The sequence below is a fragment of the Numida meleagris genome, chromosome 17 (genome assembly GCF_002078875.1).
Source record: "Numida meleagris isolate 19003 breed g44 Domestic line chromosome 17, NumMel1.0, whole genome shotgun sequence".
In the NCBI taxonomy this organism is placed as follows: Eukaryota; Metazoa; Chordata; class Aves; order Galliformes; family Numididae; genus Numida; species Numida meleagris.
In genome coordinates this window covers 8,679,567-8,701,533 of record NC_034425.1, presented here as the reverse complement: position 1 = coordinate 8,701,533, position 21,967 = coordinate 8,679,567, and the positions used below count along the sequence as shown (strand labels likewise).

The following is a 21,967-nucleotide window of genomic DNA, read 5'->3' as shown; positions in this document are numbered from 1 at the left end:
ATGAACAAACCTTTCTGAAAAGTCTCTTATTGGGATCTGGCATTCTTGCTAGTTTAGGCAGTGTTATCAGCAGTAGAAGAGGACAAAGGCATTAACAAAGCGATCTGTTCCCTCTTATCCACACAAAGGGCCTTTTTCACCCTTGTTTGTGCTGTCACAAGAAATAGTCATTTATCTACATGGTAACTTTATCCTGGCAAAACAGACATGTTTTCAGACAACTTCACACGTGCACCTTTAATTACACGTAATTTCAACCATCTTCCTTAAATAAAACAATAAACAGTCTCGATCGTCTGATTTAAAACAATAAGCTTACTGTTGTGACTACTGAGCAGAACGCTTTACTAGACTCCCACGGCCACTGAAACGTGCTTTTCTTCCATTCTGGATTCCCATCTGCAGATGGAATTATCCTTTGATGCACAAAGCAAGGCATCAGAAAAAAAAAAAAACAAAAAAAAAATAACAACCAAACAGCAAATACTGATAAAGTCTCAAAGATGTAATTTTTTTATTTTGGTCTTTTCAGGAAGCATGCTTCCTTCATTCAGCTCAAAAGGGCTCGCACTTCCTTCTAGCAGCTGAAAAGCACATTGTCCCTTTTTATATCATTTTTTTCCTTGTGCTCTCCAGCAGCAGGAAAGGCCAGTCAGACCTCCTAAGCCACAAATAACAGCACACCCCCAAAAACAGCACCAAGGCGGGGATAATTCCACGCAGACAGCAGCAGCACGCATTAAGTGGGCGTATAAATTTAGATACCAAAGCAATTTATTACATTGCCGAGGCTCTGTGCTTTTGAGAGGAAAAAACACCACAAGCAGGTCAGAACAGACCAGCGCTGCGTTTCAACGATAACCACATAGGCGCGATTTTGAAGAGAAAGAAACAGGCTTACAGTAGGGCTGATGATTATTATTTTTAAACTAAAACGGGAGATATCTCCTCTTTGTGAATTCGGCCCATTCAGTTCCAGCGACAGGCACATCCCTCCGGGCCTGGCACCCTCCTGCCCGCGCTAGCTGCTATCTAGTTGTGGCTGGTACCTGCCCACATCATCTCTTGCATCGCTGAACTACCGAGACACAGACGTAATTCACGACAACGCAGAAGCAGGCTGCTTCTTTGGAAACATCAATGAAATCACACACGTGTAAGGATCCCCATACAGCACGATGCTAAGAATTCACCGATATCAGCTCCGCTCTGAGAACCAAGGCCGTGGGCGAAGGCGCCTGCATCCCCGGCGCTTCCTTGCGAGCGCTGCACAGCACAAAGGCGCGGGGACATCAGCCTCGTGCAGAAAGGTCCGATCACGTTCGCGCCTCTCTCTCCCTCCGTTCCCTTTCAGTTTTATTTCCTTTTTTTTTTAACGCTCACGCTTCGGCTTCTGGAGCAAGCAGCCCCGCAGCGGTGCGTTTACCTGAGGAGAGAAGCCCGGCGCACGCCGGCCTGCCCGGGCAGCCGCTCTCGCTCCGAAGCGGCGCCGGGAGCCGATGCAGCTCCGCAGCCCCAGCAGCCCGAGCCGGGGGGGCCGAGAGCCACAGGTCGGGGCACCGCGGCGGGTCCGCGGCACACGGGCGGATGTGTGACCCTTCACCCATTTAGAGGGGAAAAAACATCGCCGCCGCAACACTGCCCGCACGGAACCGCCGCCCACCCCCCGCCCCGCCGCGGTGCTCAGCCCGACGGAGCCGCGCTGCCCCGGGGTCGGCACGGAGACCGCGCGCACCGCCCGCAGCCGGGCACGGCCGCACGGAGAGAACCGACCGCCCCCAGCCCGGGGACCCCACGGGCACGGAGGGAAGAGAAGGTGGGGGGGAGGGACGGGTCTCTCACCTCCGGAACCGCTCCTGGAGCCGCCGCATGGGTCCGGGCCGCCCGCCCCGGCCGGGCGCTGGGCGGGGGGTCGGGACGGGAGGCTGCGGGCGGCTCCTGAGGCGGCGAGGGCCGGAGTCCGGGCCCTCATTGGCGTGCGGGCCGCCGCGGCGCGGAGCGACGGCCAAAGCCGTCCGTCGGTGAGGAGCTAGAGCCGGGCAGGCGGGCAGCCGGCCGCTTTAACCGCCCTCCGGGCTCCCCGCAGCCCGCCCGGCCCGCGCCTCGGCCCGCCCCCAGCGCACGGCCCGCCCCCGCCATGAGGCGGGACCATGGCGGGGGGACATGGCGGCCGCCGCGGGCGGGGAGAGGCTGGGTTGCGCTGCGCTGCTCCTCAGGCGCGGCGGGGTTAGATCGCTTCCACCTCCACGATTCACCCAAAGAAACAGATAGCTGAGGGTCTGCCGATGCAAACAGGCCCATCTTTTGAAGTGCAGAAGCGAAAAGGGCCCCATCCGTGAGGAAGGGGGGTGGGGGTGGTGGGCTCGGGCTCAGCGCGGGGCTGGGGTCTGCCGGCGCTGCCGCTCCGTGCCCTCCGCCTGGGCTGCGGTGGTTACGCTGCTGCTGCTAACCCGGCAGCTCTCTTCCTTCACTCCCCCCCCCCCCCCAGGCTGTACGCCGCTGAGGTATCCTTATCTGCTCACACCCTACAGTTGTCCAAGCAAGGGTTATTTTGCATAAGAAACGGTGTTGAGAATGTTTCCATAAGATAGGTGTGGTATTGCCTATACCACTACGGTACAAATCAGGGCATGAATGAGGAGAATATTAAGTTCTATTCGAGCTCCTGTGTTCTAATCTAAGATCTTGTTTACAATGGGATTCAAACAGTTCCAGCCCTCAACAAAAGCGATTAGTGCAGGCACACCAAAGCAAACCACCATCAGACAAATAAACAATCCAGCACCGCTATGGGTTAGGTAGGACAGAGGCAGATGGGACCTGCTGCTCCTGCAGGAGTTAACCCCAGCTCAGCTGCCACCTCGGCCTGCCGGGAGAAATTAGCGTTGTCACTTGACTGGCGGGCAAACTAAATCCAATCTCTCTATGGCCCTTCCTCCCTTTTACTAAATCTTCCTCCACACAGTGACTGAGCAAACAATGAAGTGGTAACAGCGTTGTAAACTGCCCCCACGAGGCTTGCCTGCCCCTTGGTTCTCCTCTTTCAGGACGGAGTAAGCTCTGCTGGAGGAATTGCAGCTTTCAGTCGTACAGGGGCTTGCTGCCATGCCCACTGAGGCTGGGCCAGGACAGCCTGCAGACAGGCCATTGCTCTTAGGCGAAGGCAGAACTTGGGGATGGAAAAGTGTACAGAAGTCAGGGCGGTCAGGTGAAGCCCCCAGTGATGGGAAAAAAAGTTAATACAGCACTCATTTTTAAGAAGGGTAGAAAGGATGACCCAAGGAACTATCGACCTGTTAGCCTCACCTCAGTGCCAGGGAAGATCATGGAGCAGGGCCTCCTGGAAGCTATGCTAAGGCCCATGGAAGAGAGGGAGGTGATATGGGACAACCAGCATGGCTTCACCAAGAGCAGGTCCTGCCTACCCAACCTTCTCACATTTTATGACAGCATAACCGTACCAGTAAACAAGGGAAGAGCCACTGATGTCATTTATCTGGGCTTCAGTAAGGCCTTTGACACAGTTCCCCATAAGATCCTTCTCTCCAAATTGGAATGATACGGATTTGATTGGTGGACTGTTTGATGAACGAGGAACTGATTGCAAGATTGTACCCAGAGAGCGGAGGTCAACGGCTCAATGTCCGGATGGAGATCAGGTCTGTTGCGATAGGACAAGGAGAGATGGCTTCAAATTAATAGAGGAGAGATTTAGATTGGGTTTAAGGAAAAAGTTTTGTACACTAAGGGTGTGAGGCACTGGCACAGGTTGCATAGAGAGCTGATGGAAGCTCTGTCCTTGGAGACATTCAAGGTCAGGCTGGACCAGGCTCTGAGCACCCTGATTTACCTGTAGATGTCCCTGTTCATTGCAGGGGAGTTGGACTAGGTGCCTTTTAAAGGTCCCTTCCAACTCAGGCAAGTCTATGATTCCAAGAAATGCAGAGCCAAGATAGTTCCTGGATGCTACTCCTGAGTTTCAGGAGGGCTTAAATTACTTCCATTAATCTCAGCAAGATATCACTGTTAATATACTGGTATAATTTTTCATCTGATTTAAGTGTCACTACTAATAAAAGAAAGTTTCATGTTCTGGAGGTACATCCTGCTCATGATATCTATTAATCCAAAAGGAACAAAGCTTTGGGACTGCAGAGGATCCCAGCCAAACAAGCCTGGCTGCATTTTATTGGTATCCCGGTAGTGTGGCTTTATTTTGAGGTGAAACTTGTGGTAGTTCAGCTTAGTGCCACACCCACTCATCCTTGCATTCCTCTACATCTGCCCCAATAATTTGCTCTTTTGGGCTGTAAAAATGTTTAAGAATGTATGATTCTGTGGACACCAGGACTGGGAGGCTGGCTCTGTGGCTCTGGTGCGAGCTGGCCTCCTGTAACACAAATCTGAGACCTTTAGAGGTGCCCACAGAGTCATTGCATTTGGTCTCCATCTCCTCTCACTCTCTCTACCCTTCTTTGGCTGTTTCTTCTGACTCTTCCCAAGTCACTCTCATTATTTTTTCCTTCCCTGCTGCCTTTCATATCTGATTCTACCAGCAAATGTGTCACAGAGGCTTTTTCTACGCATTTGTTCTATGGTCACAGATCTCACACGCTGTGAGATCTCTGAAACAACAACTGACATAGCTTCCTGTTGTTGGAACATCAAAGATTTAACAGATTCAAGATCTAGCTAAAATCACTGCTTCAAACTTATTTGAGTGACGATAAGAACATTCAAGCCACAAAGCTCAAACAAGTGGAACCAGTTGAAGAAGACCACCAGCCATTGTGAGAGCTGTGACGAGACTGGAAAAAATTGGCAAAACATGCATTTAACTGAATCTCCATGTCTCTTAAGGATACCACTAAATTACTCAGCATAGATATCTTTAAAGTAATCCTGACCAATAACATTTTTTAGTACCAGTGACTCTTGTCGAACTCATTTCTATAATTGCTTTTTATGATAAAATGACTCAGAGTGCCTTTTTTAAAATCAGAACAGAAGAAACCTCATTATGGACCAAGTGACTATTAAATATAAATCCTAAAAATTGGCATTAAGTATATAGAATTAAGGAATTAAAACCCTTATTTGTTTGATTACTCTTATTTGCAAAGTATGAAAGCAAAAAAAAAAAAACCCCTTAACTTCAAATACAAGCTCATTTGATTCAAAAAGAGTTCTCAAGACTAAGAGATATGTCATAGTCTCTTCAGCCAGAAATATGTTTTAATAGGTGAGTCAGGGTCATGAGAAGATGGAAGAACTTTCCTTACTGGTTGCATTGCTGCTGTGGGGGTCTCATGTAGTGTGTTTGGAAAAGGAGCAATGCATTCATATGTAGAATCATCACATTGAAAACAAATAGCAAAGAGCTTGTTAATAAGGAATTTAACTTGTTATTTTTTCATTAGGAGAAAGGAATTTAGTTCTTATCAGTGCTGTGAGGTATTTGTAGGATGGATTTTACAGGATGAATGAGACAATCCCTATTTGATTCCTAATAGAAGCTGTTTGCATAGCAAATCTGTTCTCTAATTGCAGTTCTTGACAGTCTCGGAAGCGAAGTTGATGACCACAGGAGCTGTGTGGTTTGCCCTTATCGTTTCTAGGTCAAATTTTTTACCCATGCAGAAGCTCTTACAGTGCCTTCAGAGGAACTGTCTACTGTCTAGAGAGAGGAGTTTGTTCCGGACATTTAAGCCAGCACTTTTATGAGCATTAAACTGGCACACAAACATGTGTCATTACTGAATCAGAACTCGGGCAGCTTTTATAGGGTTATGCAAATAGAGACACAGATGTGGGGTCAATAGCTACAGAATTAGCAGTAATAGAATGAAAACAAGAACCTCTTGGGTTGCCACAATGGGCAGGACTTGCTGGAAGCTTACCTTTACCCAGTCAAGGTGAAATTTTAAGTGCCACATGAGATGTCAGCGCTGAGAGGTTCTGTCAGGAGGTTACACTGAACATCTCACACAAAAGCCGAGTTTCTTATAGCCATTTGGCGCAGGTAATTTGTTTATGTATCAGCCTGCATAATACCTAGTGTCTTGATTTGTTGAACAGGTAACAGACAAGCATACATCCGTGCTACCAAATGGATCTACCAGTGATCTTGCTAAGTAATGTTCCCAGGCAGGTACTTACTTTTTGGAGCTGCTGGTGGTGACGGGCTCTGGTGGAGCAGCAGAGAGGCACGCTGTGGCTTGGGAAGCTCTCAGCTGAAGTAATGCAGCAGAGAGGCAAGCTGAGCAGCACCGGGCCTTAACGAGGCGTGGGAAACAAGTCTGACAGGTGAAACTCCTCTCCACTCCCAGCCTACACACTTCTGGCAAGGGAGGGGAAAAGTATCTTTTGCTTTCTTCTTACTTTGTAACAAATATGAGAATCTGGACTTCCTCTCTTGGGAGTCTTCATGCTAATGGAGGAGGGTGGTGGTTTCCCTGAGGTTTGATTTAGAAGCTTTAGAGGTAAAGCTCCTTCCCGTTCTCAAGTTTAGAGAACAAATTCTGAAAGAAGTGTGGTTGTCACTGACTGCTTCATACATGGTCATGGTAGAAATGCAGTCTGACAAAGACCTTCTAGGCTGATAAAACCTAATTAACTGACACAATTCTGGACGGAAATGCTATTCTTCAAGTTTCTAATACGAAAATTGGTTTTGCAGTAACACAACCTGTAGGACCAGGACAACAACAGGTCCCAGGTGAGCCCAAGGCAAAGCTCAGTGTGCTGCCCTTGGCTGTGCTCAGGCACATCCCTGTAGTGCTGCAAACCAGCTCATATTCCCCAGGGAGACTTGGCATGTGTGGGGACACGTGGCTGCAAAACATCCTGTGCCTGGGCTCAGCATGGCACGGCCTCCTGGGGCCGAGGCTCCTGCACACCTCATGGACATCTCTCTCTTTTTTTCTTGCCGCAAACTGGCCCAGATTGCTGCCTTTCCTGACAATCTTCATGAAGGAGAAGAATCTTGTACTGAAATGCACGTCAATGGTCTTGCGAAACAAGTACCTCTCCCTCCCTCAGCCATCCCCCAGCCTAATTAATAAGGTCATCCCACTGAAGGCAGCTTATAAATAGCTTTCCAAACACTAATGGAATTAGTTCTGCCCTGGACAACTTCTCCAGGGTGACACCGGTGTCTAAGAGGGACCAGCTCCTTGGCACACACCGCCACTTGCAGTGGAAATAATGTTGAAGCACAAACATTTACCTGATGTCACAGCCCTCTTGCTGCCAGCGTTAACCTGAAATGGGATTACAGTGTTACTTAGTAATATCATAGAGAAGATTTACTGCAAGTAAAACAAGTGATGTTAGAGGGTTGTGCCTGGTTGTAGATTAGGTTATGCTAGATAATGAAATTTAAAAATCTGCTGAAGGTTTCTTTCTATCAGTATTTCTGATAAAAGGGTATTTTTCATGGCTACAAACCCTCAAGATTTTGCAGGGACCATGAACAGCTATGTTGGGGGATAATATAAAAGTACTGCAGGTCAGTAGGAATCTTTAATATGAGGTCAATCAGTAGGAAATAAGTAGGGTAGCTATAAAGTCTCAGAAGAGAGCGGTGTCTTAAAATTACTCAGTTACTTAAATCATCCGTGAATTGACCCATTGAATTCCTCTGAAAGCAATGACTGAATTATTAAGACTTTAAAATTTTGGAATTTTCTATTAAAAAAACAACAATGAAATACATCACAGAAAATGTAAACTTACACCAAAATACAGAGAGAATGTGTCAGTTGTTCTCTGATGTAGGGACTTCAAACTAGTGAGAGTTATGCTTCTTAAATGAGATACAGACGTTACGAAATTATAATTTCATTATCTGTTTGACTAATGAAGTTAAATTCTATCGTCAGGAAAATCATGCAGAAACTGTTATTTTGCAGTCATTTGGCCTGTGCATCAGATGGCAGTCCTGCTGTCTGTTGCATTTGAAGACAAGCCTGTTCTAGGTAGTAAAATCACACAGATTTCAAAAGACAGACCTAGAAAAGTAAAGGTCAAATTTAATTCTAATCTATCCTTTCCAACAACAAAAAAAGTCTTCAAAAAGATTTCATTATCTCACACGACATTCTTGATTGTAAAAGCACGGTTTCTCATATTCCGGTGGTTGAGACTATTTATAAAACACTGAGTTTTTTCCTCGTTGTGATTGGCAAATGTGGTTTTGTTTGGATTCACGACATACCTCATGTTGCTGGTTGAAGTGCACATGCGCACTGCAGGGCTGCGGTGATTTATGTTACAAAGAAAACTTTCTGTTGGAGTGAAAAATTCCTCCTTGTGGATGTTATATGCTTGGCCTCCCTGGGTGAAGAAGCCACAAGGCCTGAAGCTGCTCTGTGTAACTGAAACAAGGTTACAGTGACAGGGAAGGAGGGGAGAAGAGCAGCACTTGCTGGGCTGGATACTGGCCCTGCAGCAGCCACGCACAGGTCTGAATCATCAGATGAACCAAGGCAGCTGATGACGGCAAAGAACTTGGATTTCAGAAAGTGTAGAAACATCCTGCTTTCAAATATTGATTCTGTAGTGTTTCCTTTGTGAAGCGTTAGTCAGTGTCCCAAAATTCGAGGCTTGTTTAGAAATGACAAAAGTCTGTTTGTTTTGGCTTTTAGTTATTGGACTGAAAAAGAGATGATCAGGGATGTTAACTTTTTTTTTTTAAAGCAGAGCATTATGCGTGCAGAACAAATAATTTCTCTATTTTATACATATACTCATTTTTGGTGCCTCAGAAGTAAATGGAAAATGTTCACGCTAACACCAAATCCAGAATAAAACAGATCTACCTTTAAGTCCCTTTCCCCAGGCAAAGCAGAGCGTCTTTAATTGATGTTCGTGGAATTTCTGTGCAAAAACTTTTATTCTCCTTTCTTCCCACCATTGCATTTTTTTTCCTGCAGACGTGCCTGCCATCTGTAATGACTCAATACCTCATTTTTGACATCACAATCAATGATGTGAAATAAGCTGTTACTTAATGGGACCGACATAAAATCCATTTAAGTTAAAGGAAAGACTCTCATTGTTTCCTATCAGCTCTAGGTCAAGCCTAAAGAGAGCAGAGGGAGTGGAATTTACCCTGTCATTTGTCATCTGAGAGGAAATGGTTTCCATATCCCATTTGGACTACTCAGAGATTTTAAACGTATTCAGTGAAAGAAAACAAATTGATTTCTTGTCAGTGGATAAACGGTTGAAACTTTACTCCAATAGGATATCCTCTCATTTTCAGATTTTTAAGATAAATTTGCCTGAACTACATTATTTTTTTCCTCAGTATTTTAGAAAAATCAAACCCAGGGGTGAAAGCCAAGACCAACAGAAGCCAGCTCTCTCGACCAGGTGTCCGACTGCCCTGTGTGGCCATGAAACAGCAGCGGAGGAGCCAGCGGCCTCTGCCCTGTCCTGTAACTGCTGGGAGGCCCAAAGGAAGAAGCCACAGGAGGTGGGAGGTTGTTGGGTGCCCGATGGCCAGTGGGCAAGCAGCCACCCAGAAGGGCACAGCGTGCCTTGAGCTGTTTTTCCAAGACTGCACATTCCTATTCTCCGTATTCCGGGGTCTGAAGCTCAGACAGCAACACGATCAAGGAGAAGATAAGTTAGCTTAACAAAATCAAGAAATAACAGACAATGCTCCCGCTGAAGAGCTGAAACAGGGGTAACTGCACACACACACAGCACGGCTTTCAGAAACTCTTTTTCTGAGCAAAGTGGGGAGAGTCAAACCTTGCCAGGCCTTACCTCGTTCTGCTGCACTGGATGTACAGTTTTTTTTTTTTTGTTTGTTTGTTTTTTATCTGCAGCTTGTGGACATAAAATTGCAAGGTCGCATTTTTGGGAACAGAATGCAAAGCCTTGGAGGAAGGCCACGCTGCAAAACGTGTTTTCTCCATACTTCCCCAGCAGCCAGGCTGCAGCGCTGGCAGGTCACAGCCTGGGAATTCCCAATCCGTGCTTGGACCATTCCTCCCAGCTGAGGTCACCCCAACTCTCCGTCTTTCTGTTTGCATTTAGCAGGATCAATTTTATAGATTGCAGGACCAGACACAGCCCTGGCATACGCCCGCAGGGTGCCCCGGCTAACACGGTGGCAGCTGGCAGTGCCCCAGAGCAGTGTTATCAGCTGTGCGTGACACGTTGCAAACAGCCTTGGTTTCTGAACTGCCACTCATTCCTTGTAATTTTACTGCAATCTAGGAATGATATTTTACTTAAATACTGCTCTTCTTGATTGTAGGCGGAGCTCCAAAGCTTGCAGCACCCTTGGCATGGGAAAAATCTCTGCAGAGGTCTCAGGGAAAGGGACAATTTTTTTAATCTGAATTTTCAAATCTGACATTTTCAATTCTGTTATTTTTGTTACAGCTTTCCCCAGGCTCCAGCAGAGACTCATGCTCTATCACACACAAGGTGGCTTAAAAATGAATATTTTTGAACACAAAATCCCTCCACATACACCAGAAAAGTATCATACTAAAGTTACAAAATCAAATGCCTTAATATTAGGAAGTACCAGAATCAAAGTCACTCTAACCTGCTCTTTCTGTATGTGTCTAATACGGAACAGTACGTAATGCTATCAAACTGCAGTTTTCCTTCTGGAAAAAATGACACACTGGGTAGTCTATGTTCTCGTAGGGAGCAGCTATTCAATATTTCATTTGCTCTTTACTTTTTATTTTGTGCCTGAGGTTTCATCCAAACTGGGAGGTCTCACAAAAAGCCTTCTTGACAATCCCATCTCATCCTGTGGGAGCAGAGCAGTCCTAACCTAAATTGGGCAGGGGATGTGTTGTTGCTTGGATGTTCGTGGCATGCAGATGGGTGCTTGGGATAACTGGGTGCAAACACAGCTGTACTCGTGGCTGGGGATCTAATGGTGCCCTTTAGGCTCTCGCCTCTACCCAGTGCTATGCAGCTCAAGCTGAGCTGCATGTTACACAACCAAGCCAAAAGAGCTAGAGGTCTGTAACAGCAAGAGAATTGGATCAAGACTTGTGTAACAAGACTGAGACCTTAAAAGGAGATGTTGCTTTAGGTATCTCTGTGCTGCTAAGGAGCAGAGAACAAATATTTGTAGGACAGCCTTCACAAATCCCATTCGCATAACCCTCCCACCAGCAACAACAGGCTTCCAAACAGCTCTCTGTTAACTTTTGCTGCAGGTGATGAGCATGCCAGACTCAGAGAGCAGCCGCACACCAAACCTGGCCCTGGCACAGCAGGACCAAGCCATCAGGGGATGACCCACAGCCACTCCATAGCTGCAACTCAACGCACCTTCATCCTGGCTGCTCAGCTGGGCAGCTTTATGGCCCAAATCCTGCTTTTCTTGTAAGCTGAAAAGTAAAAAACTAAACCAAACTGCTCAGAGCATCTGTGTCACTCAGCATGTACCACCTGCAGCTTGGCCTTGACAGAGGAGGGATGGAAAGCAGCACCCTGGGGCACCAGCTCTGCCCATCGGCTCCTCAGCCTCTGCATCACAGAATCATCTGTGTTGGAAAAGACCTTCAAGATCACAAAATCCAACCCCCAACATGAGCTACCGAGGCCCACCACTCAACCACGTCCCTCGTGCCACGTCCACATGCCTCAAATGCCTCCAGGGATGGGGACTCCGCCACTATCTGCTGCCTGGAGCTCTGTGGGACCGCATTCTCCACTCACAGTGCATCAGGCTGCCAAAAACAAGCAAGCTGTGGCGTGGGGTATGATGTGTCCACAACAACTGGGCACTCTTGCATGCCAAAGAGAGTTCCCAGCTTGGAGGGGACAAATGGGATGGCAGCCATCCCTCCTCAGACACTGACACAGATGAGGGCAGAGGCTGCCCTTTCCTGCCCACAGAGGCACAGCACAGGGCCATGGCCGCACAGCCCTGCAGGCCGGCTGCCAGCTTGGCCCAGCCCTGACCTCGTGCAGCCCCATGGCTGCAGCTCCAAGGCCAGCCCTGAGCCATGGCTTTGTCCTCTGCCAGAAGGGTTTGTTGTGACGGCAGGGGAATTAATTAATGGGCCTCACCTCCCTGGCTGTAAAATCCCTGGGGAGATGAGGCGTGCATCATTTTTACTGTGCCACAGCCAGGTGAGCGTAACGCAATATTTCCACTCAGGGATGACGGTGCTCTGCTACCTGACTGTACAAAACACAGCTGCTTTCCTCACTTAGTGGTGGCAAAGCTGCTATCCATTAACCATCCCACTTTGAAAATCATACCCAGCCTCCCAGAGGGGCCACCTCAGAGCCTGCCAGCTGCAGGAGGCTGATGTCGGGCATGGCCAAGGCAACTGCGATCGCTTTCTTTGCACTGGGACCTCAAGCAGCATCAAAGGAGCAAGCTCTGTTTATACTTTTTTCACTTCACTATCTATTTTTGCTAATAAAATCTGCAAATAAACATACAGAGCCAGGTCATTTTTTACCTCTATCTGCTGTTGATAGAATACATTGCCTTTCCTACAGATTTTCAGTTATATCTCGGCTTCTATTACGTGCTTCCCAACATCAACACAAGAAGAAAACGTTTGCCATTACAACCCTTTGCAAACATGGTTCTCTTCCAAGATTTCTGCCTTGCTGCTAAATAAATGTGTACACAAGATAGCACGCGCGTACGTGCATGTTACTACAAAAGACCATTATTTACACAACGTCCAAACCTGTACAAACTCCGCTGTATAGTTCAGGCAGTGTTTCCTAAGTCACAGAGCCCACACAGCCACGCTCACACCGCCTCCAGATCCGGAATTCCTGCACAAGGAGAACCCCAGCCCCATTCCTCCTCTGAGCCTCAGAACATCGAGCTGCTGCCCCTCTGCACTGCCTCAACATCCCAGTCACTGCATCACTCGCGCAGAAGGAGCCTGGTTTGAAAACCAGAGGCTGTTTCTTGCTTTGCAGCCAGGCAGCAGCATCTTCCATTTTGGCCATATGAGCACATTGTGAGCTCCGCCTGGAAGCCTTGCAGGGATGTATCTGTATGTGCACTGATAGGTGGCCCATGGTTTGCCATCTAGATTTGGCTGCAGAAGTGATAGAGAGGGGAGTAAAGACCAGGGTGATTTACAACTGCTTGAGATCTGGTCTGCAAGTTGCAATATACCTCACGCACAACACACATGGCTGTGTGTCATACAGCAGAGGCTGGGCCAAGAGGCAGCTTGGCTGCAGAAGGCACAACATCAGGAGAGCACAAGCCCGGTCAGGTAAGAGCTTTGTATTGAAAACGTGTCCTGACACACTTTCCAGAGGAGATGAGGTATTTTTGAAGCTGACTTTTTTCTTCCAACTCCCTAGTTCTCTGAGCTCATTAAAATAAAGGCACTAATTTCCAGGAGGGGCCAAGAGGGAAAGGTCAAGGAAGGACTTCATGTCAGTTCTCAAATTCCAGCAAGAAGAACAGCGGAGTTTCATTAAGCCACTGTCGAGCTACAAATTACTGCACTGTTGAAAGAATGTAGGGCTGCTATTACCTTACATGCAAAGGGCAGTGGCAGAGAAGACCTGATGACTTACAGCTTGTGTACAAGCCTGCCTCCTGCCATGCACAGGCTGCTAGCAGCAGGAGCTCAGCTTGGCAGGGCAGGGCCCCAGCCCTGTCACCCAGTGTCACACATGCCCTTTGCACCACGGCTGACATCCACGCTGCTTCGTGCTGAGGGCACAGAACCACCCAGAGAACAAAGCGCTTGCCAAGAACCGAAGTCTTCAAAACAAGCAAAGCAGCTGTTTTTGTTACTGCACCAAGCCCTAAGTAATGCAAGAATGCCTTGGGAAGGCACTGCCACCTCTGCCAAAGGAGACATTGGCCTCCCGGGGGGCCCAAGTTAAAGCTGCTGCTTGCCACTTTGTGTTTTGTGTTTCCTGGACAGATGTCAGAAGAAGGATTAGACAAATCCCAATTGAAACGAATACTTGATTTTGTTCATTCCGTTAGCTTTCGAAAAACACTGCCCGGTCCAACGTTGTACCTAATAAGTTAGGAAAAACAACTGCTTGAGACTCCATAGCAGAACACAAAGCGAGTGCCGCCTCAGGATGCTCCTAACACTCACTGCCTTCCCTGCTCACCAGGGCTGTCCTCAAACCCATGGGCTGCTCTGAGGAACCAAATGCCACCTTTTAACAATTTGTTAGCTGGAGCAGTTAGCGATCATTTTGTACAAGGAGCAACAAAGAGCACGAAGACCAGCAGCAGAAGACCAGCAGTTGGACGTGAAACCAGGGCACAAACATGAGGCTCTGGATTCCAGAAAATGCTTTTTTGGAGGACAATGCTCAGGACAGCGATTGCTTCTCACAGCTGTCAGGACATCTGCCCTGTCACATGAGCTTCTAGGGAGAAGAAAGAAGGCAATCCCAAGGAGAGAGGGAGGATGAAAATCAAGCTGGGGGGACTTTGGAATTAAATTCAAGATACCAAGACACTGAGTTAAAATGGAAACACCTGCAATCTTTATATAACAACCTGTAATTACATGCACAAAGTCACACACCTCTGAGTATGAAGGTGTATGCATGCATTAAAATCTAAGCCCGATGTATCCCTTTGAACTCAGAGCTTATCCAAGCCCCCACTGCCCTCTGTTGGGTTATTCAGCATGCCCAAGCTGGATGCAGCCAGGCTGACAGAGCTTTATCTGCTAAGACAGCAAAGCTGCACCCTGCAGGTGTTAGAGCCAATCTGTCAGGGTAGTGCTAAAATAGAGAAATGAAAAATTTGGCCAGGTGCACGACAATGCTCCCAGCACTGAGCAGGACACGATGCGGCCCATGCCCACAGAGCCTGCTACGCCCACTGGGCAGCACCAAGCATAGTTGGGCCCGGTCTACCCTGGCTAAGAGCAAGATTTTGCAAAGCATACCGACACAGAGGTGCACTGAGGGCACAGCCCGGCTTTCATCATTTTCCTGCATCCTTTCCATCCTGCAAGCACGTCTGGCCTTCTGCTCTGAAAATCAGCAGCCATCTGGCCTCCCTGGTTCCTGCCTCCCCACAGGCAGCTGTTCCACTTCAGCAATACAGGAAGCCGAAGCCCTGTGCCACGGTTGCTCTGCTCCCGAGGGATGCACGCCCAGGCAGGAATGCTTCAGGCCCTCTGATGCTGCCGCCTGTTTTTGCTCTCTTGCTGCAAACTCTGCTGCCCACCATCCCAGATGCGATGCACCCGGCTGGGGGATGGTCCCTCCCACTGCACACCAACGTTTATGAACAAATAGGTGGTGAAACAGAACCATGCGTTCACCTTCAGCAGAGGGAGTGGGCAAAGCATTTTCGTTTGGGCAAAACAGGGAGAGGTCAGCCCAGACATAACGTTACCTTGCACCCTCCTAACAACATTTAAGTGTTACCCAAAGAAGCAGCTAGGCTTTTGTAATGCTGAGAACACAAAATCCCAAGAGGAAGGAATGCCAGGGATGTGCTGTGTTGCAAAGCTGATGAGACAAAGTTAGCTAGACAGAAAGGAAAAGGATCCCTCGTCCCTCCAGCACAGTAAGGGTAACAGCAGATGTGCATGCGTCCTCTCAGGCCATCGACCTTGTCTGGACAGCCACGCAAACAGGCTTGGCAGTGCTGAGCTGTGTTCTCAGTGCTGGCTGGAAGCTCCTGCCCCAGGCAGCTCCCTGACCCCACTGCATGGAGCTGGCAGAGCTGCTGTCCTGCCATGGAGCACACTGCCGGTACGCCTTGTAAATACGCGGCCCAAGGACGTAGCGTTAACACTTCCCAATTATTTTCTGTGTGCCAGAACGAGTTAAAGTAGCAGTCTCTGCCCCGGCTTTGAATTTCCTGGCTTTCCCCTGTCTGCGTCACAACAGAGCTCTTCCCAGCCAGCCTCTTCCTCAGCTGTTCGGAGTTAGCGCTGGGAGCACGGCCAGCTCTGCTTCCCAAAACAAACAGCCGGCCTCCTGATGCCAGACATTTGCCTTCTATTCAATACCCCAGGGACCAAACACTTGGCTTTACATGCGCTGCCCCAATTTTCAATTCTGCAGAGGTATATAAATAAAAATGCAGCTTTTACCGAGTCTTGTCTGCACTGGAGAAGACTTGATGGCATGTCCCTACAAGCTACCTCTCTCCATCAGCTGTAAACAGAGCCTCAATTAATTAAGGAGGCTCCCTGCCAGGTTAGCACACATTGTTTCAGCAAGCAAAATAAGGCTTATTGTCAATTTACTTTTTCCTGGTGTAATCACATCTGCATTGGAGTGGGGTGCTAAGCCTGTATTCCTTGCTCAGGCTGAACTCAGCAACAGCACGGTGTATTTTTAGGGTAAGGAAAAGCTATCCCATGGTCCTTCAGTACTGAAGGAGTGTGAAATGTGGGCGCTTCAGGAGCATGGCCGTGTCTGCATTCTCCAGAACAGACACAGATACTTAATCAGAGTTATTCATAATTAACAGTACCTCCATAGCGCTGCCCATGGAAGGATCTCATGATCCTTCATAAATATTAATTAACTCAACCCAACACCCCAGCTGTGTAACAGTTACTGCTGCCGCCATTCACAGATGGAGAAACTGGGGCAGGGTTTGTGCCCGCAGAGCATCCGCAGCGGCGCAGGGAGCAGTGACCCACAGCAGTGGGGACTGGTGCTGCCCCCAGAACCCACCCCCCAGGCTGGGGCTGCCTCTTAGGAAGATTAATGCCAAACAGCATTGTTGTGAGAGAAGGGATCTAACAAGCAGTGTCTCCAAGGAGACCAGCACGCGAGGTAGAAATAGGAGCTGGAATGGGAAGCTGGGAATGGCAGCAGCTCTGATTTTCCCTTTTTGGTATTCCTAGTATGCTTTTCCTTGGTAACGTTAGATAGCTTTCCACAATGAATGGCAGGATGCTTTGCAGGCAGTCTGTTCAGCTTTCTAACCCTACAGCATGAAGGAGCACCCCGCTGCCATAGCCATGCCCTCCCTGCTGTCCCAGGAGCCCAGCGCCTCCATCCTGGGCAGCTCCCAGCACACATCCTCCAGTGTGCAGCCTCACAACAGCCCTAACCCCCATCTGCACCCGCTTCCCCGCCTGCACCTTCACAGCAGGACAGAGGCAGGGAGCCTGGCCCTGGGCAGAGCACAGCCACTGGGCTGGAGCAGAAGGCACAGCTTAGTGCTTTGTAGTGTAGAAAGTACAAAGGAGCTCATGGGATTGGCTGTGCGGTTTGTGATGCCTCCAGGAGATGCCGTGCTGGGCTGCCCGGCTCCCTGCAGGAGCCAGAACTGGTGCCTAGCTGGAGGCACAGCATTTCTCATCACACACCCGGGATCATGTCCTGCATCTCCCTGGCTCCCACCAGAACCAGCGCTGTGCGGGCGGAACTACTGATCCCACAGGGACACAGGGCTGTATCAGTTCTGTATCTCTTCTTCAAGTGGTTTGACTTGGATGTGTCTCTGTGCTTCTATTCATAGTGCCAGAGGATGAATATTTGCACTGTTAAGAACAGTGTGCTCATAAAAGGAGGGAAGATTTGATTTATGCTTTCTGAAATTCAAAAGAACCCTCAGAGCACGGGAAGCAGCTCTCCCAGGTCAGTGGGGGTTACCCTGCCTGGGCTAATCCTCCATTCATATCGAGTGCCTCATTAGGGATTTTTTTAAAAAAAAACCTGAAGGCTTAGACAGTATATTTACAGTGAAATAGACTCAGATGAACTGTACATATGATTTATGCAGTGAACGTAATGGTACATTCAACTTGAACTAATGTTGCAGAAATCCAGCAATCTGCTCTTTTTTCCCCTGTTGGTTCTATGAAATCCGTTAAGAAAGGCTTTATAGAAGCAGTAACACATAACTTTAGAAGGGCACTGAAGCCAACTGAAGAAGAGCCTTCCTGCAAGTGCCCATCTGCCCACACTAACCCTGCCCCAGGCACAAGCCAAGCACAGCATCAGAGCCCTCCACTCGCAGTGATCATTTGCAATTCTCCATGGTACCCAAGGCTCTTTCTGCTTCAAGTACACCAACACTGTTTTGCTATAGGCAAAGCTTTTAGAAACCCACTTCCCCCACTTCCATCGGGATGGCAAAGTCCTGACACACTTTAGTGTCTCATCTGGAAAGGGATTTTGCCAACTGCTCATAAAAACTATCAGGAGGAAAACATCATTCATTGCTTTGAGCTCAGCGTTGCAGGGCAGAGTCCACCAGCACTGTCACAAGTGATAAGTCCCCTCAGCAGCAACGCTGTGCTCCTGAAGCAGCTCCACTGCTCAACCCAACCACGCCAAAATCAAGAGTTTTGCCACTGATAGCCAAGCAGCTAGAACTTACAGATAATTAATTGCACTTTTTCGGTGCTGAACAAACAAAACAAGGCATTCAGCATTGCTGTTTCAGCATGGTATATGGCAGAGCATCACGCCACCAACTCCCTGTTTGTCACCTGCATGGCAGCACAGGTCTCTGCACAGTGCAGACAGCGCTGCCCGCACACAGCTCTGCTCAGTCACGCAATAACTCAAACCATCTGTCCGAAGGGATGCAGTAACCTGGCATCGGGTGTCCTGCATTAGGATTCCAGAAAGCAGATGCCAGTGTTCTGCCCTGTCACGGACATGTGTGGGTAGAAGAAACCAACTTAATCCAGAAGTTCCCTGTAGCCAAAGTAATTTTATACGTATCAGGTAAGCAGTTAATGGGGACTGATGGGGCCAGTGTGGGACGAGTTGGCCAAAAAAGGCCCTTAGCTTGCAGCCCCCAAATTCTGGGAAGAACAGCAAGAGCAGATGGAGCTATCATTGGATTCAGCGGGGACACATCCCCAGCCTTCTCACAGCCCTGGAAACCCCACTGCAATATGGCATAGCCAGAGGAAGGCTCGGAGATGAGAAGACAGTGACCCATTCCTATCACATTACAGGTACGTTGCCCAGGCTCACTCTGTCCCTGGGGAAGGAGGCACCGTCCCATGTTTTGCAGGAAGTATTCTGGGTCCTATCCCATTCCCTGGGGTCTGGGAGTGGCTGGGGCTGGCAGAGCTGTGACAGGAGCAGAGCCCATGGGGGCTGCCAGCAGCAGGCAATGCTGAGTCCTGCTGGGAGCAGCAGCTGGCTGCTACCAGAAAGATATATCTCCATCCTATTAAAATCCTTAAACACTTCTCTCGCTCGAGAGAGGAGCAGCCTACCAAGGTCATTTGCCCATGGAAGATGCACAGAAACTGCAAGGCAGTGTGGCACAGCCCAGCAGGGGTGGGATGCTTTGCACAACGCTACTCCTGCAGAAATATCGGTACCGAGCACAACCCATGATTAAAGTGGAGACCCTTCCCGAGTACCTGAGAGCAAACACTTTGCTCCCCCTGACTGCCAGTGGTTGCAGGGCAGCACCCACGGGAATGGAGATCAGTCTGCACGGATGAATGGCAGCACTGCAAGCCTATTTCAGCACAGGATCCTCCTGGACACAAAACGACCCCACAGCAAATAAATCAGCATCTTGGCTTACCTCGTGAACTCGTTATCCTTTCGCAAATGGAGAGTAAACATAGCTGCCGAGGCAGGCGGGTCGGCAGAGCACGAGGCCCTCACACCACAGTAGTCCTTTTCCCCTGCAGGTCGGGGGAGGTCTCGTAGGCAGAGACGAGCCCCTTCGTCCAGCGGGTGCCTGGGGCACCCTGCTGCATCACCACCAGCCGGATGGGGGGCTGGCTGCTGGTCGGGACCTCGGGAGCATACTCCTTGCTGGGATCCTTCCCCCTGCAGTCGTAGAGCACGCAGGAGATCAGGAAAACCAGGAGCAAAATCACGTAGCTAGCTACCAGAATGATGAGATTCAAGGTAACAGGGTCAATCTCCAAATAAAACTCCATTTGATCCCATACTACGGAGTGCAAACCCGGACAGTGAAGTTTCATATGCACGAGTGAGTGACCGCTAACTGATCAGAATAGATGTATTGGCTTTGCGGTAAAAATACACTAATCCTCAGGTCTCCTGTAGCAATGGATTTCCCCGAACTGGATGATTAAAGCAGCTCAGTTTAATAACTTAAGCTCCTTCTTTTAATGCCACGTTGCCTACAGCGGCAGAAGCTAAATTTGAATGCTATATTGACAGCAAAACATCTCCCTTGTTCGGGGACTCTCTTTCCACAGGTAGGCACCAAACTGAGTCTCCTCAAAGGGTGTTTTGGAGAACACCCCCTAAAGGTGGGATCGGGATCCAGATGTGCTCACTGCGGCTGTGGGCTGGATAAAACCACGGTATTCACTTGTAAATGAGTACAGAGATAAATAAGGGAGAAAGCCACTTGCAAGGTACTGTTCTCAAAGTCTAATTGGCCCGATCCTCATTCCAAAACCTTTTTGCCCTGCCCTGTGCAATGGAAGACCAATCCACAGCACAGCACACAGCAGCAGGAAGGCCGTGGGGAAGGGCAGGAGGCGATGCTGCCAAGCACCTGGACCCCACGTCAGCACGCTCACCTCTTCCACGCAGCACCCGAAGGTTTTGGTCAGCATTACAGCACAGGAGGGCTTTAGGAATGGATTAGGCTGTCACCGTCTTAGCGCTGCTGGAGCTGTGGAAAAGGGCTTTACATGTCAGCGGGAATCGGATCCAGTGCGTCTAAGCTGTGAGTAAGAAATATGTCATGGGGCCACCCGGCTGCCGCAGCCCTGGACGCCCAGCACCCGCCTTAAGGCCAACAGTAGCCATGCTCCCCAGCCTGTCCCCCCAACCCTGTTATCTCTGGGCAGATTTGCATCCGGAAGAAATCAGTGCAAAGCGGGCACTGCAGGAGACACGCTTAACAGTGAGGAGCCGACGCAGTGAGGATGAGCGCTTGCAGGACACCAAGTAGCACCAATGCAACTTCACACTCCATTCCTCCCGCAGTTTTCTCCCCAGCTTGTTCCATCCACACGAATTCAGAGATGCTTTCGGATGAAAGCGCTTCTTTAGCGAGCGCCCAGCTTGGCTGGGAGGACAAATGAATAAAATGGGCATAAATAGAAAATTCTGCGTTTTGAAACTTGCGCTTGAAATCACGGCACAGTGACCTTCACAACGGAGAAGCTGAGGTTATTACAAAAACAGCAAAGAACTTCTCCACCATCAGAGAACAGATAGTACAATGATAAGGCTTGGGAGAAGGCGTCCACAGGACCCTGGGAGCGCTTCAGCTGGCGGAGCCCACAGGGCAGCTCCCAAGGCTGAGACGCAGCACAGCCCCCAAGGGCAGCGGCGCTCCCGGGCGAGGCCGAGCAGGCGGCAGCGCCTCGTGCTCCGCAGAGCGCCCGTTCCTGCGCCTTAGAGCCCGGTGCGCAGCGCTCAGCGCCGGGATGATTGGCTTAACCGCGGTGTCATTGCTAAAAATAGCCCCCGGGAAATAAATCTCTTCAATCCTGAAGGCGGAGGGGAGCACGGCTGACGGCAGCCCCAAGGAGTTTCGAGCAGAACGACAGATAGGCCGAGACGGGGTACCGGGATGGAGGGACCTCCTGCATCCGGGCACGCCGGGCTCCGAGCTGCTCGCACCCATCGGCTACTCCCGCCGGCGGCCACGGCTTCAGAAGCTGAGGGCAGCGGGGAAGGAAACACAACGTGCTGGGAGCGAAACCCCGGTAACACCGGGAGCCCCAACCCCAAAGCGAAGCCCCGGGAGGCGCCCCGCCGCGCGCAGTGCCGCAGAACGGCCACACGGGGGCGCTGCCGCTCTCCCCGCGCAGCCCCGGAGCGGCACCGCTGCCGCCAGGGGGCGCCGCACGGCGCGGACCGAGCGCTGCGACCCCCGGGCTGAGCGCGGGCACTGCGCGCTGTGCCGGCCCCCGGCGGCGCCCGCGGAGCGAAGCGCTTCCCCAGCGCTGGGTTTTGCGGCGCTCTCTCTCTCTCAGGAAGCGTTTAAGCAGCGTGGTGAAGCCGCTTCCCGCTTTGCACGCACGATTCGTAAATCTGTTCGATCTCTACGGCTTTTAGAAAACGG

The 21,967-nt window shown here is 49.7% G+C and overlaps 1 protein-coding gene across 3 annotated transcripts in view; it reads right to left on the bottom strand.

Moving 5' to 3' along the window:
- The window catches only part of MMD (monocyte to macrophage differentiation associated), a 47,651-nt gene that overhangs the window by 11,782 nt on the left and 13,902 nt on the right, over positions 1-21,967 (bottom strand). Inside the window, exons 2-3 of one of the 3 annotated variants that reach the window (XM_021414924.1) lie at positions 7,229-7,262; positions 6,160-6,340 (exon numbers count right to left, since the gene is read on the bottom strand). The exons of 1 other annotated variant lie outside the window; for it this stretch is intronic. In XM_021414924.1, the coding sequence (XP_021270599.1) occupies positions 6,160-6,340; positions 7,229-7,262 (215 nt within the window). Of the gene's footprint in view, positions 1-1,842; positions 2,073-6,159; positions 6,341-7,228; positions 7,263-21,967 lie in introns of those variants that run through there. One more of the 3 variants, XM_021414925.1, reaches the window with a different exon arrangement.